This window comes from Erythrolamprus reginae, chromosome 1, assembly GCF_031021105.1.
Source record: "Erythrolamprus reginae isolate rEryReg1 chromosome 1, rEryReg1.hap1, whole genome shotgun sequence".
In the NCBI taxonomy this organism is placed as follows: domain Eukaryota; kingdom Metazoa; phylum Chordata; class Lepidosauria; order Squamata; family Dipsadidae; genus Erythrolamprus; species Erythrolamprus reginae.
Genome location: NC_091950.1, coordinates 423,822,044 through 423,837,382, shown reverse-complemented (window position 1 = coordinate 423,837,382; position 15,339 = coordinate 423,822,044). Strand labels below are relative to the sequence as shown.

The 15,339-nt window shown below is 43.6% G+C and overlaps 1 protein-coding gene across 1 annotated transcript in view; it reads right to left on the bottom strand.

Moving 5' to 3' along the window:
- CORO6 (coronin 6) overlaps positions 1–15,339 on the bottom strand; it is a 55,003-nt gene that overhangs the window by 34,121 nt on the left and 5,543 nt on the right. The window contains exon 2 of the mRNA XM_070735439.1: positions 13,674–13,892. Coding sequence (XP_070591540.1) covers positions 13,674–13,871 — 198 coding nt within the window. The 5' untranslated portion in view covers positions 13,872–13,892. The remainder of the gene's footprint in view (positions 1–13,673; positions 13,893–15,339) is intronic.

Here is a 15,339-nt window from a genome sequence, read left to right as displayed (position 1 = left end):
ATGTGGGGTTCTTGGTGCTTTCTGAGCTGGGTGGATTTCATGCAGGCACCCCACCCTCCTTGCCTTTCGCAAGCTCCTCAAAACCCACCTCTGTCGTCAGGCATGGGGGCAATTGAGACTTTCCCTTCCCCCTAGGCTTATAGAATTTATAGATGGTAGGCTTGTATGTATGAGTGGTTCTTTAAATTGGGGTTTTTAAGATTATTTTTAATATTAGATTTGTTCACATTGTCTTTTTATATTGTTGTTAGCCGCCCCAAGTCTTCGGAGAGGGGCGGCATGCAAATCTAATAAATAAATAAATAAATAAATAAATTTCATGACCAAACTAGGTAACATCATCAGTGCTAGAAGGGAGAAGGATTTGGGAGGAGGAGGAGTGGTGGTGGTTGGGGGTCCTTGATGTTCTTTGAGCTTGATAATTTTCTCGTAGACACTTTATTACCCAACCAGCTAACATCCTCAGAGTTAGTTAGGAGGGAGTGGAGTTTGTGGCGAAGAGGAGGAGGAGAAGGAAGGACGGATCAAGGAGAATAGAAGGGTTGGGGGCATAAATGCAACCCCTAAGCTTGATCTGTTGTGGACAGAAGCTGCTTCCACCGCCTCCTCCTCACCGGTTGCCAGACCGGATCACTTTGAAACGAAACCTGATCCAGAGGAGGCAGCGGAATAATGTCGAGTGAAAATTGGCAAAGCCAACGGGAAAACAGAGCCACAGCACCAGGCTTTGCACTCGCTGCTTTCGGCTCCTCTACTTACAAGCAGGAACCATTGAAAGTTGCAACGCAGCTGAACAATTGTGGCTGGCTAATGTTTTTCACACTTAACGCCCATTTTGCAACCTTCGGGGAAGCCAAATCTACGGGGAAGACCGATTCGCTTTAGGACCACACGACCGACTTAAGAAAACGGCAGGGATTTAAAATGGGTGAACAGTGCGGTCAGGCAGTAGGGAAAGCGAGTCGAAGGCTTGGCTGCATAGCTAGAGGTACAACAAGCAGGAAGAGGGAGATTGTGATCCACTTATATAGAGCGCTGGTGAGACCACATTTGGAGTACTGTGTCCAGTTCTGGAGACCTCACCTACAAAAAGATATTGACAAAATTGAACGGGTCCAAAGATGAGCTATAAGAATGGTGGAAGGTCTTAAGCATAAAACTGCTCAGGAAAGACTTCATGAACTCAATCTGCATAGTCTGGAGGACAGAAGGAAAAGGGGGGACACAATCGAGACATTTAAATATGTCAAAGGGTTAAATAAGGTCCAGGAGGGAAGTGTTTTTAATAGGAAAGTGGACACAAGAACAAGGGGGCACAATCTGAGGTGAGTTGGGGGAAAGATCAGAAGCAATGTGAGAAAATATTATTCGACTGAAAGAGGAGTAGATGTTTGGAACAAACTTCCAGCAGACGTGGTTGGTAAATCCACAGTCACTGAATTTAAATATCCCTGGGATAAACATAGATGCATCCTAAGATAACATACAGGAAATAGTATAAGGGCAGACTAGATGGGCAGTCGCCCCGAGTCTGTGAGAGGGGCGGCATACAAATCTAATAAGTTATTATTATTGTTGTTGTTGTTATTAGATGGACCAAGAGGTCTTTTTCTGCAGTCAATCCAAGCATCTACTACTCTTTCAGTAAAGTAATATGTTTAGCTTTTTAAAGAAATATTTTAAATTAATTATTCCTGTTAATTGGATTTAGAAGTGTTTTATATATTGTATTTTTATTGAAATGTTGTAAGCCGCCCTGAGTCCACCGAGAGGGATGGCATATAAATTTAATCAATCAATCAATCCATCCATCCATCCATCCATCCATACATACATACATACATACAGAATGACACCTTCTTCCACATGTGGTGGTCATGTTCTGAGACAAAAATATTCTGGACGAAAATCCACAAATGGTTACAAGAAATAACACACTGGAATAGTTCTTATTGGGAATATTTAAAAAGCAATATACTGCAGTAAAGCAAGAAAAATACCTAATATTACATATCACAACTGCAGCCAAAATTACCTTCGCCCAATATTGGAAAAATACAGAACCCCACCCCCACCCCACAGAAAAAGTAGAAATTAATAAAATATATAATTGTTCCAAAATGGACAAACTGACGATGGAATTAAGGGGCTAAAAAGATTCTGAGTATTAAGAAACATGATCACAATGGCACAAATGTATTGAATTAAGAAATAGGGGGGGAAAAGATCATAAAAGATACAAAAAAGCTAGTAAAACAAATTATATAAATACGGTATGTAAATATTTATGGTTTGAATAGGGACTTTGTGTTTGTATGAATTAACACGAATATTACCGTAATTAATTAATACGTATATTACTACAGGAATTAATGAAATATTGGAGGTAGCAATGCAGAAATACTGAATGTTTGCTGATATTACATATTTTGGGTTTTTTGCTTTGTCCTTTTTTATTTATTTTTGTTGTTTGCTTCTTTGTCTGTTTTAAAAAAAATATTTGAAAAATAATAAAACTTTTTCATGAGAAGAAGAAAATGAGGGAAAAAAAGCTGTAGCAATAATGTCAACAGGTAGGGTTGGCAAATGTGTAAATTGTTGAGTGTTTAAGACTTGATATATAACTGTAATTATGAAATATGATCTCTATACGTCTGTATAAGTTGTGTTTTGTGTTTGTTCTTTTTTATGGTACAGTGATACCTCTACCTAAGAAGGCCTCTACTTAAGAACTGTTCTAGATAAGAACTGGATGTTCAAGAATTTTTTGCCTCTAGTTAAGAACTATTTTCTACTTAAGAACCCAAGACTGGAAAAAGTTCCCAAGAAATTTGAGAGCGGCATGAAGGCCCGGCCAGTTTCCTGCCATTCTCCCTTTACTCCTGGCCATCTCGGGCTTTTCTGGGCTGCCAGAGGACCTTTCGGTGGCGCTTAATGAGGCTTTGGCAGCCCAGAGCGAACGGAGCGTTTTCCTTTCTCTGGGTGCTTGGACAGGGAATAAACCACTTCGCTGTGGTGACTCCCTCGTGCTGTCTCCCACACACCCGGCACGAGGTTGCCTCCTGGAGCATCTGGACATGGAAAGGCAAAAGGGGGCGCTTCGCCCCAGCCAGATCAACTTGGCTTCAGCCAAACTGAGGAGTCACCACAGTGAAGGAAAGCCGCCGGCTACAAAGTGAGCGAAGGAGAGGAGAGCCCTTCAGCATGGGAAGGAAGAGGAAGCAGGTAACAGTAGCAGCCGTTTTTTTGATCAAAGGAGCGGGAGATTTCCCCCCTCTTGCCTGCCTGGGTTTCTCTCTCTGGCGCAGTGTATGGGAGGCAGCCTCGTGCCGGGCGTATGGGAAGCGCGTGCTCCTCCTCGCTGCCTCAAAGTCCCTCTTTTTTATTTAAGCCTTAAAGTTTCCTTCGGCAGCAACTGTCCTCCTCTTCTTCCTCCTCCTCCTCCCACCCAAATTCCGAGCTTTTATTTCTTTCCTAATGGGTTTGCATGCATTATTTGCTTTTACATTGATTCCTATGGGAAAAATTGCTTCTACTTACAAACTTTTCTACTTAAGAACCTGGTCACGGAACGAATTAAGTTCTTAAGAAGAGGAACCACTGTATTTGTGTATTTTTCTTAATGTAAATAATTAATAAAGAAATAGAAAACATGGCATGGTGCAAAAAAAAAAAGACACACACCTGGATGAGCAATTGCACATACATACACACAAACACACACACACACACACACACACACACACAGAGTTTCCATGCCAAGCGTTGTGCTTGCAGATGCCCAGTGGGTGACGGAGTTCTCCTTTGGGCAACTGACCTTGAGAGGACAACTTCACTGCTGTCTCACCTCCGCAGAAATTTGAGCCGTGGAAAAAAAAACGCCCCTCCACTCAACCTCGTTTCAATTGTTCCCAAAGTGAGTCACTTATTATTCTGACTCAGAGCCGGACAACTGCTCCAGTCCATCTCTCTCGGGATGGCCGGTTCGGGACACGAAGGGCGAGGTGGGGGGGGGAAGAGAGAGAGAGAAGGGGGCCGTTGGAGGGCAGCTACTTAGGGAGGGAAGAAAACAGAGGACTTCGACGGGATGGGAAAAGAAAAAAATTAGCCAACTTGACAAAATTTGTCAAAACATCAAGAATTGCTGGTGGACTTGTCCGGAAGCACGTAAATTTTGGACACGAATTCAAAATTGGATTCAGAAGATTTTAAGAAAGACTATTGATCTTAGACCCGAGTCTTCGGAGAGGGGCGGCATACAAATCTAATAAATTATTATTATTATTATGTCAGTACAACACAGCAAACGAGATCACTATGCTGGATTTCGTATTTCATCCCCAGTCGGGCGCTTCCCAATCACCTAGGACTGCGTGATGTAGCGGCGAATTATGTTTGCCGATCCCAGTAAAGTGGCCTTTTGCAATTGACAGATGGAGATTTTGTCAATTCCGATGGTTTTCAAATGTCTGCTGAGATCCTTTGGTACTGCGCCCAGCGTGCCAAGTACCACTGGGACCACTTTCACTGGTTTATGCCAGAGTCGTTGCAGCTCGATTTTTAGATCTTCCTATTTCACTAATTTCTCTAGCTGCTTCTCCTCAATTCTGCTGTCTCCTGGGATTGCGATGTCGATGATCCATACTTTCTTTTTCTCCAAAATCAGGATGTCTGGTGTGTTGTGCTTCAGAATTCGGTCAGTCGGAAGTTGGAAGTCCCACGCAAACTCCTCGCTGCCGCCCGCCCTTCGCCCGCCCACGCCGTTCATTCTCGCCGCTTTCGAGCTGAGTCCTGAAGCGAATTCGCTCCAGGACTCAGTTGGAAAGCGGCGAGAGCCAGCGCGGAGAAGCCGTTCGCTGGCGCTGGCTGTCGGCGCTTTTGACCTGAGTCCTGAAGCGAATTCGCTCCAGGACTCAACTCGAAAGCGGCGAGAGCCAGCGCCAGCGAACGGCTTGTCCGCCGCCTGCCTGCCCGCTAGCGAGGAGCCGAAGATTGGGGGCGGCGCGGCTGTTTTAAAATGTCGCCGCCGGCATGGGGGGCTTGCCAGCACCCCCCGGACCCCCAACCTGGGTTTGGGGGGCTGCTAGGAAGCCCCCCATGCCGGCGGCGACGTTTTAAAACAGCCGCGCCGCCCCCAATCTTCGGCTCCTCGCTAGCGCTGCGGGAGTAAAAACACCATCTGCACATGCGCAGATGGTGTTTTTACTTCCGCAGCGCTACTTCGCGAAAACCCGCTCGTTGCGGGGGGTCCTGGAACAGAACCCTCGCAACGAGCGGGGGATCACTGTATATATATAGAGAATTTTTTATTAGCTACATGATATAAGATTAAAATTTAGATAAAAGAGATTTTGTTTATTTATTAATTATTCTTTACATTGTTGTAACCTTTTGTAGTAAGACGGTAAGGGAAAAATATTAATTTAGCATTTTAAGAATTGCTAATATTGTATAAAATTAACAGAAAAATTTACACGGGGAGTGATAAGAGCCTCCATTGAGGGAGTAATGAGGGAAAAAAAGTTTGTATATGATTGATTTTAAGCATTGTTGTTGTGTTTATAACTATATATTGTTTTACTTTATGGTGGAGAAAAAATAAAAAATCTTATACCGGAAAAAAAAGAGTTGCTAATCTAATCCTATGTAGCTTCTGCTCCGGCAATCTCACACGACTAACCAGAGCATACAAAACTTTCGCCAGACCAATCATCAAATACAGTTCCTCTGTCTGGAACCCACAACGCATTTCGGACATAAACACTTTAGAAAATGTTCAGAGATACTTTACAAGAAGAGCCCTCCACTCCTCCACTCACAACCGAATACCTACGCAACTAGACTCACAATCCTAGGTTTGGAAAGCTTAGAACTACATCACCTTAAACACGACCTAAGCACTGCCCATAAAACCATCTGCCACAACGTCCTTCCTATCAACGACGACTTCAGCTTCAGCAACAAAAACATATGAGAAAGAGACCTCGGAGTCTTGGTGGACAATCAACTAAACATGAGCCAACAATGTGCAGCAGCAGCCAAAAAAGCCAATACAACCCTAAGCTGCATCAACAGGGGAATCCACTCCAAGACCAGGGAAATCTTAATACCACTCTACTACGCCCTGGTCAGACCACACCTGGAGTACTGTGTTCAGTTATGGTCACCACACTTCAAAAAAGACATTGAAACTCTGGAGAAGGTGCAGAAAAGAGCAACCAAGTTGATCAGGGGTCTAGAAACCAAGACTTACGAAGACCACTGCGGGAACTGGGCATGGATAGCCTAGAGAAAAGGACGGCCAGAGCGGACATGATAGCAGTCTACAGGTATACGAGGGGTTGCCACAGAGAGGAGGAGATCACTTTATTCTCCAGGGCACTGGAGGGCCGGACGAGGAACAACGGCTGGAAGCTGACCAAGGAGAGATTCAACATGGAGATAAGGAAGAACTTCCTGATGGTCAGAACGCTCAACCAGTGGAACAACCTACCAGCGGACGTTGTAAACTCCAATACTCTGGACATTTTAAAGAGGAAATTGGACTGCTATTTGGCTGGGATGCTATAGGGTTCCTGCTTAGGCAGGGCGCTGGACTTGATGACCCGCATGGTCCCTTCCAACTCTAACAATAAATAAATAAATAAATAAAAGTAAACCTCTCTAAACTCAACTGCAGGAAACACGACTTTAGTTACCGAGTAGTTGATGCCTGGAACTCACTATCAGACTCTGTAGTAGTATCATCCCCTAACCCCGAAAACTTTACCCTTAGAGTATCCACTGTTGATCTCTCCCGATTCCTAAGAGGTCATTAAGGAGCGTGCATAAGTACATATTGGTGGAAAGTACATAAGTACATACTGCGGAGAGGGGCGGCATACAAACCTAATAAATTATTATTATTATTATAAGTGCACTAGTGAGCATTCTGCCCCTTGTCCTAATGTTTCTCTTTTACTAGTATCATGTATGTGAATATTATATCTTTGTATACCACCAATATGTACTTTACCAAACAACCAAATGAATAAAATAATATAAATAAAATAAAATTCACCAGCTGAGTGGAAATACACAAATCACTGTGCCTGTTTTATATATATATTGGAATTGTTTTATGATTTTTTTTTAAATTTAAAATTGTAATTAGATTGGTGGGAATTGGATTTGTTACTATGTCTTGTTTTTATTATTGTTGTGAGCCGCCCCGAGTTTGCGGAGAGGGGCGGCATATAAATCCAATAAATCCAATAAATCTAATCTAATCTAATCTAATCTCACACAAATCATTAGTGGGCTGCTACCAGTGCACAAGTTATAGTTTATAGTTATAGTTTATTAGATTTGTATGCCACCCATCTCCAAAGACTCGGGGCGGCTCACAACATAACAATGATACAATACTAGCAGACTGCGCACCAGTAGCAGCTGCCAGATTGCACAATTTGCACATAGCCGCCCTGCTAGCGGTTGTATGGGTGCCGCCATCATTTTTGTGTATTTTTTGCTTTGTGTGCATGAGCAAAAGCAAAATCTCGGGAGAGATTTGGGCATTCTTTTGCTTCTGCGCACCCATAGCGGCGGTAGTAGCAATCCGCTCCTGGCGGAAATGTTGCTTCGCCATGATGCAGACTCAAACTCAACCCAGACAAGACGGAGTGGCTGTGGGTTTTGCTTCCCAGGGACAATTCCATCTGTCCGTCCATCACCCTGCGGGGGGGGGAGTCATTGAGCCCCTCAGAGGGGGTCCGCAACTTGGGCGTCCTACTCGATCCACAGGTCACATTAGAGAAACATCTTTCAGCTGTGGCGAGGGGGGCGTTTGCCCAAGTTCGCCTGGTGCACCAGTTGCGGCCCTATTTGGACCGGGACTCACTGCTCACAGTCACTCATGCCCTCATCACCTCGAGGCTCGACTACTGTAATGCTCTCTACATGGGGCTACCTCTGAAGAGTGTTCGGAAACTTCAGATCGTGCAGAATGCAGCTGCGAGAGCAATCATGGGCTTCCCCAGGTATGCCCATGTCACACCAACACTTCGCAGCCTGCATTGGTTGCCGATCAGTTTCCGGTCACAATTCAAAGTGTTGGTTATGACCTATAAAGCCCTTCATGGCATCAGACCAGAATATCTCCTGGACCTCCTTCTGCCACACGAATCCCAGCAATCAGTTAGGTCCCACAGAGTTGGCCTTCTCCGGGTCCCGTCAACTAAATAATGTCGCTTGGCGGGACCCAGGGGAAGAGCCTTCTCTGTGGCAGCCCCGGCCCTCTGGAACCAACTCCCCCCAGAGATTAGAATTGCCCCCACCCTCTTTGCCTTTCGTAAGCTTCTTAAAACCCACCTCTGCCGTCAGGCATGGGGGAATTGAGATTCTTTCCCCCTTAGGCCTTTACAATTTATGCATGGTATGTTTTGTATGTATGTTTGGTTTTATAATAAGGGTTTTTAATTGTTTTACTATTGGATTGTCACATGTTGTTTTATCACTGTTGTTAGCCGCCCCGAGTCCACCGAGAGGGGCGGCATACAAATCCAATAAATGAATGAATGAATGAATGAATGAATGAATGAATGAATGAATGAATAAACAAACAAACAAAATAAATAATAAATAAATAAATAAATACATCAATCAATCAATCAATCAATCAATCAATCAATAGGACGTTGGGACTCTAGAAAGAGTGCAGAGAAGAGACACAAAGAGGATGAGGGGACTGGAGACTGAAACATATTTTATCATCAGCTCTAATTCCTGGAGCCCCACCCAACCCCAGGTGGCCTCTCTTATCTCCTGTAATATATCTTAAGTTGTTCTCTCCTATGCATAGTTCTACGCATGTGTGGGTCTGTCATACGTTCCAGAATCCAACGAAGATAAGGAAGATTGATCTCCTCCTCGGCTGTCAGCCAAGCTCCCCTCCTCCATCCCACCCACACTTCCTTCGTCATCGGATAATTCACTAGCTGACTCTGTTGGGAGCAAAACAGGCCTGTGACTTGTGGATGTTTCCCCCACATCCACCTCCACATTCCTTGGGGCAGGAGCTGGGGCAGAGCTAACCACAACAAGGCGTGCCTGGCCACATGGGCTCTGCATGCTACTTTTGGGCACACATGCCATAGGTTCCCTATTACAGGTATAGGGTCTCCTAATTGAGCAAGGGGCTGGACTAGTAGACCTCCGAGGTCCCTTCCAACTCTGTTGCTTTATTCCGTGTTCCACTCCCTTAGGCCCGCTTTTTCTTTTTGCAGGGATCCGCTTGTGCAAATAACACTGAGATCCGGCACCTTTGTGCGTCACAAGGAACAAATCCGCATTTCAGTTGCAGCGTCTTCTCTTCTTTTCAATCTCAGAACTTTATTCTTTTGGCCAGGAATAATTACTACTACTACTACTAATAATAATTATGTTTACTCTTTACTCAGAACTCTTCTCTCTTTTTTTCTTTTTTCTTTCTTTTTTCCCTTTTCCCTTCTCTCTCTTTTCTTTCTTTTTCTCTTTACCGTGTATAAATACCGTTTAGGCTTATGCGATAAGAAAACTATGTAACTAAATAAGAACAAACCATAGTAAATATACATAGAAACCTAGAAGATTGACGGCAGAAAAAGACCTCCTGGTCCATCTAGTCTGCCCTTATACTATTTCCTGTATTTTATCTTAGGATGGATCTATGTCTATCGCAGGCATGTTTCAATTCAGTGACTGTGGATTACTGTACTACATAATTCTTGACAAATCTATACAGTATTTTCTTTTATGTACACTGAGAGCATATGCACCAAGACAAATTCCCTCTTTCAAATCACACTTGGCCAATAAAGAACTCTGTCTATCTATCTATTCTATTTACCAACCACAACTGCTGGAAGTTTGTTGGAAGCATCTATTACTCTTTCAGCAAAATAATATTTTCTCACATTGCTTATGATATTTCCCCCAACCAACCTCGGATTGTGGCTCCTTGTTTTTGGGTCCACTTTCCTATTTAAAACACTTCCCTCCTGGACCTTATTGAATCCTTTCACATATTTAAATGTTTCGATCCTGTCCCCCCTTTTCCTTCTGTCCTCCAGACTATACAGATGGAGTTCATGAAGTCTTTCCTGATTAAGTTTGATGCTTAAGACCTTCCACCATTCTTGTAGCCCGTCTTTGGACCCGTTCAATTTTGTCAATCTCTTTTTGTAGGTGAGGTCTCCAGAACTGAACACAGTATTCCAAATGGGGTCTCACCAGCGCTCTACACAGCGGGATCACTGTCTCCCTCTTCCTGCTTGTGATACCTCTAGCTATGCAGTCAAGCATCTACTCGCTTTCCCTACCGTCTGACCGCGCTGTTCACCATTTTGAAACTGTCAGAAATCACGACCCTTAAATCCTTCTCTTCTGAAGTTTTTGAGATATCACTTCTCCTTGCTGTTACTCCATTTCCTTATCAGTTGCAAACCGATTTCTCATTCCTGACTGGAGTCTGTTACAAGGGTGTGCATGCACACTCAAACCAAACACATTGGTTGCCGATCAGTTTCCGGTCAAAATTCAAAGTGTTGGTTATGACCTATAAAGCCCTTCATGACACCGGGCCAGACTACCTCAGGGACCGCCTTCTGCTGCACGAATCCCAGCGACCAGTTAGGTCCCACAGAGTGGGTCTTCTCCGGGTCCTGTCAACCAAACAATGTCGCTTGGCGGGACCCAGAGGAAGAGCCTTCTCTGTGGCGGCCCCGACCCTCTGGAACCAACTCCCCCCAGAGATTAGAATTGCCCCCACCCTCCTTGCCTTTCGTAAGCTGCTTAAAACCCACCTCTGCCGCCAGGCATGGGGGAACTAAGATACACTTTCCCCCTAGGCCTTTACAATTTTATGCATGGTATGTTTTGTATGTATGATTGGTTTTTATATAATAGGTTTTTAACTGTTTTTTAGCATTGGATTTTGTTGTACTGTTTTACTGCTGTTGTTAGCCGCCCCGAGTCTGCGGAGAGGGGCAGCATACAAATCCAATAAATAATAATAATAATAATAATAATAATAATAATAACTTTGCACAACCTTCTAAGGAAGTTGTTATTTTTGTTCTGTTTTGCGTAAGAGACAGATGGTGGACTTAGTATCACTGGCCAACATTTTGGGGGGCAGGAGGGAAAGAAATAATTGTATCCTCTCTGGTTTGGATGTTTTCCATCATGTCTCCAAATCAGCGGAGACCATTTACTCGCAGTTGCAAGTCCAGAAGACGCTGAGTGACCTGGGCCCTTAGACTTGCCAAGAATTGGACACGACTGAATGGAGTAATGTCCTCATTTATTGTTCCATTCGGTTCGTCTTCATCTCGAGAGCAAAGTTTTGACAGGGACGCAGAGAAAGGGATGAAGTATCAATTCAGGGGATGATAAATTTAAGGCTGGGAGGAGGAATGGAAAGAGTGGAGCTGGGTGCATTTACCCTTGAGGGAAAAAAATGATGGAAGAGGAGATGGAAGTACTTGGCCAACAGCTGAAGGATATCAACAGAGGTCGAGGAGACATTTCCCCAGCTCCAGCAAGCAGGGGTCAAGATGATTAGGGGCTAAAACATATGAAGGGCGGTTGCAGGAACTGGGCATGGCTGGTTTAATGAAAAGAAGGACCAGGGGAGACAGGATAGCAGCCTTCCAGTATCTCAGGGGTTGCCACAAAGAATAGGGAGTCAAGCTACTCTCCAAAGCACCTGAGGGTAGAAAAAGAAGCAATGGGTGGAAACTAAATAAGGAGAGAAGCAACTTAGAACTAAGGAGAAAATTCTTGCCAGTGAGAACAATTAACCAGTGGAACTACTTGCCTCCAGAAGTTGTGAATGCTCCAACACTGGAAGTTTTTAAGAAGATGTTGGATAACCAGCTATCTGAAGTGGTTTAGGGTTTTCTGCCTAAGCAGGGGGTTGGACTAGAAGACCTCGAATGTTCCAACTCTGTTGTTATTGTTGTTGTTGTTGTTAATAATAATAATAATAATAATAATAATAATAATAATAATAATAATAAAAATAAAATAAAATATGAACACTACAATTCCTTTGGGGCGCAGATCGGAGAGTTGAAGGGGGCACGCAAAATGTTTACTTCCTCCTGGGTGGGGCGTAACAGAGAATAATTGGGAAGCACTGATATAGGCCAAGGGAATTCTTTTAGATCTTTTAGATTATTAATTGGGTTTTTAGATTATTTAATATTGGACTTTTTTAAAGCTGTTTCTGAATTTTGTACTTTTTTATGTTGTAAGCTGCCCCGAGACCTCAGAGAAGGGTGGCATATAAATCCTATTATTATTATTATTATTATTATTATTATTATTATTAGTAGTAGTAGTAGTAGTAATATTAAGAACAACAACAACCATGACCATAATCATAACCGTAACCATAATAATAAATAATAAATAATCATAAAAACCATCGGAATTGACAAAATCTCCATCTGTCAATTGCAAAAGGCCGCTTTGCTGGGATCGGCAAACATAATCCGCCGCTACATCACGCAGTCCTAGGTGCTTGGGAAGCGCCCGACTGGTGATGAAATACGAAATCCAGCATAGTAATCTCGTTTGCTGTGCTGTATTGTTAAAATAATAACAAGAACAACAGCAACAATAACAACAATAATACGAAAATATATCACACAGTCCTAGACGCTTGGGAAGTGTTTGGCTTGGGATATTGTGATACAAAATCCAGCATATCAATCTCATTTGCTGTGTATTACTGTTTTTTGTGAATAATATTAATATTAATAATAATAATAATAATAACAACAACAACAATAATAAAATTATTATATAACTATATTACATGGGCTACCTTTGAAAAGTGTTCGGAAACTTCAGATCGTGCAGAATGCAGCCGCGAGAGCCGTCGTGGGGCTTCCAAGATTCGCCCACGTTTCTCCAACACTCCGTGGCTTGCATTGGCTGCCGATCAGTTTCCAGTCACAATTCAAAGTGTTGGTCATGACCTTTAAAGCCCTACATGGCATTGGACCAGACTACCTCCGGAACCGCCTGCTACCGCACGAATCCCAGCAACCAATAAGGTCCCACAGAGTTGGCCTTCTCCGGGTCCTGTTGACTAAACAATGTTGTTTGGCGGGCACCAGGGGAAGAGCCTTCTCTGTGGCGGCCCCGGCTCTCTGGAACCAACTCCCCCCGGAGATTAGAACTGCCCCACCCTCCCTGTTTTTCATAAACTACTCAAGACTCACTTATGCCATCAGGCATGGGGGAGTTAAGATATTCCTTCCCCTAGGCCATCACAAGTTATGCATGGTATGTTTGTGTGTATGTTTGGTTTTATAATAAGGGTTTTTAGTTGTTTTATTAATTGGATTGTTACATGCTGTTTTTTTATCATTGTTGTTAGCTGCCCCGAGTCTCCGGAGAGGGGGGCATACAAATCCAATAAATAAATAAATAAATAAAATTATTGTTGTATTATTGTCGGAGAGGGGCGGCATACAAGTCTAATAAATTATTACTATCACTATCACTATCACTATCACTATCACTATTACTATCTTGTAAAAAGCCATGTAGGGCCTTGAGTGCGAAAGTCAACAGCCTTGGGAGCCTTCAATGCTGCGCCCTCCCCACGGGGATGAACGCCCCCCAGCTCCAAGCCCACCTACCTTGTTCAAGGGCAGGACCATGAAGGCTCCGCCTCCTCCCGATTCCACAATGATGGCCAGGAACTTGGGGTTGACGGCACAAAAGGAACTGTCCCACGTCACCTTGGAGACTCGGATGTCCTCGTACATCTGGTCAGCCTTGACTGGCTGTCCGAAGACGTGCCGGAACTTGCTTTGCCGAACCACCCGGCGACTCATGGTGGCTGGTCTTCAGGGGAGCTGAGAGGATAGAGGGACCAGTAAGTGAAAATGCAGAGAAGAGCAACCAAGAAGGTTAGGGGACTGGAGGCTAAAACATATGAAGAACGAGTGCAGAAACTGGGCATGGGCAGTTTAATGAAAAGAAGGACCAGGGGAGACATGATAGCAGCCTTCCAGTATCTCAGGGAGAAGAGGGAGTCAAGATATTCTCCAAAGCACCTGAGGGCAGGCCAAGAAGTAATGGGTGGAAACTAAACAAGAAGAGAATTTTCTCACATTACTTCTGATCTTTCCCCCAATTAACCTCAGATTGTGCCCCCTTGTTCACTTTCCTATTAAAAACACTTCCCTCCTGGACCTTATTTAACCCTTTAACATATTTAAATGTTTCGATCATGTCCCCCTTTCCCTTCTGTCCTCCAGACTATACAGATTGAGTTCATGAAGTCTTTCCTGATACGTTTTATGCTTAAGACCTTCCACCCTTTTTGTTGCCCCTCTTTTGACCCGTTCAATTTATATTGATGAGAAGGAAGGAAGATGAGAAGGAAATAAGTAAGTAAAGAAGTAAAGAAGAAAGGAGGGAAGGAAGGAGGGAAGGAAGGAAGGAAGGAAAGAAGATGAGAAGGAAGGAAGATGAGAAGGAAATAAGTAAGTAAGTAAGTAAAGAAGGAAGGAGGGAAGGAAGGCAGGAAGGAAGGAAAGAAGATGAGAAGGAAGGAAGATGAGAAGTAAATAAGTAAGTAAGTAAGTAAAGAAGGAAGGAAGGAAGGAAGGAAGGAAGGAAGGAAGGAAGGAAGGGCAATGAATAGAAACTAATCAAGGAGAGAAACAACTTGGAATTAAACTTCCTAATAGTAAGGACAGTTAACCAGTGGAACAGCTTGCCACCAGAAGTTGTGGATAGTCCAGTACTGGAGGCTTTCAAGAAGAAATTGGATAGCCATTTGTCCAGAATGGTATAGGGTCTGCTGCTTGAGTAGGGGGTGGTTTAGAAGACCTCTAAGTTCCCTTCCAGCTCTATTCTGAATTAGACATTTTAAGTATTAAAAGATTTCACAGCCTGTCACTCAATTCATCAATGGTTTTGCAACCTGGCAATGATTTGGGAAGAATCTAACTGCCAATAGGGCACTGCCCTGAGGTCTGAAGACCACAAGAACCCAGCAGGAATTAAAAACAACAAGAACAAGAAGAACATCGTGCGCCAATCATGGCCAAAGAGAGAAATCCTGGCTCTCAGAAGAGGCCTTGCAAACTTTTTTACAAACCCATCAATCAAAAGGACTTAGCGGATGCCCGATTGGCAAGGGCATCAAAGGCCAGGAGGGCTCAATGCATCCACTCGCTTGATCCTCAACCATGCACTCTCCGGAATATCCAATATCCTTGCAAAGTATGCTGCTCACTGCTCCATCATGTGACAGTGAGTTCCACAGGATTAATTTAAGCTGTGTTTATTTAT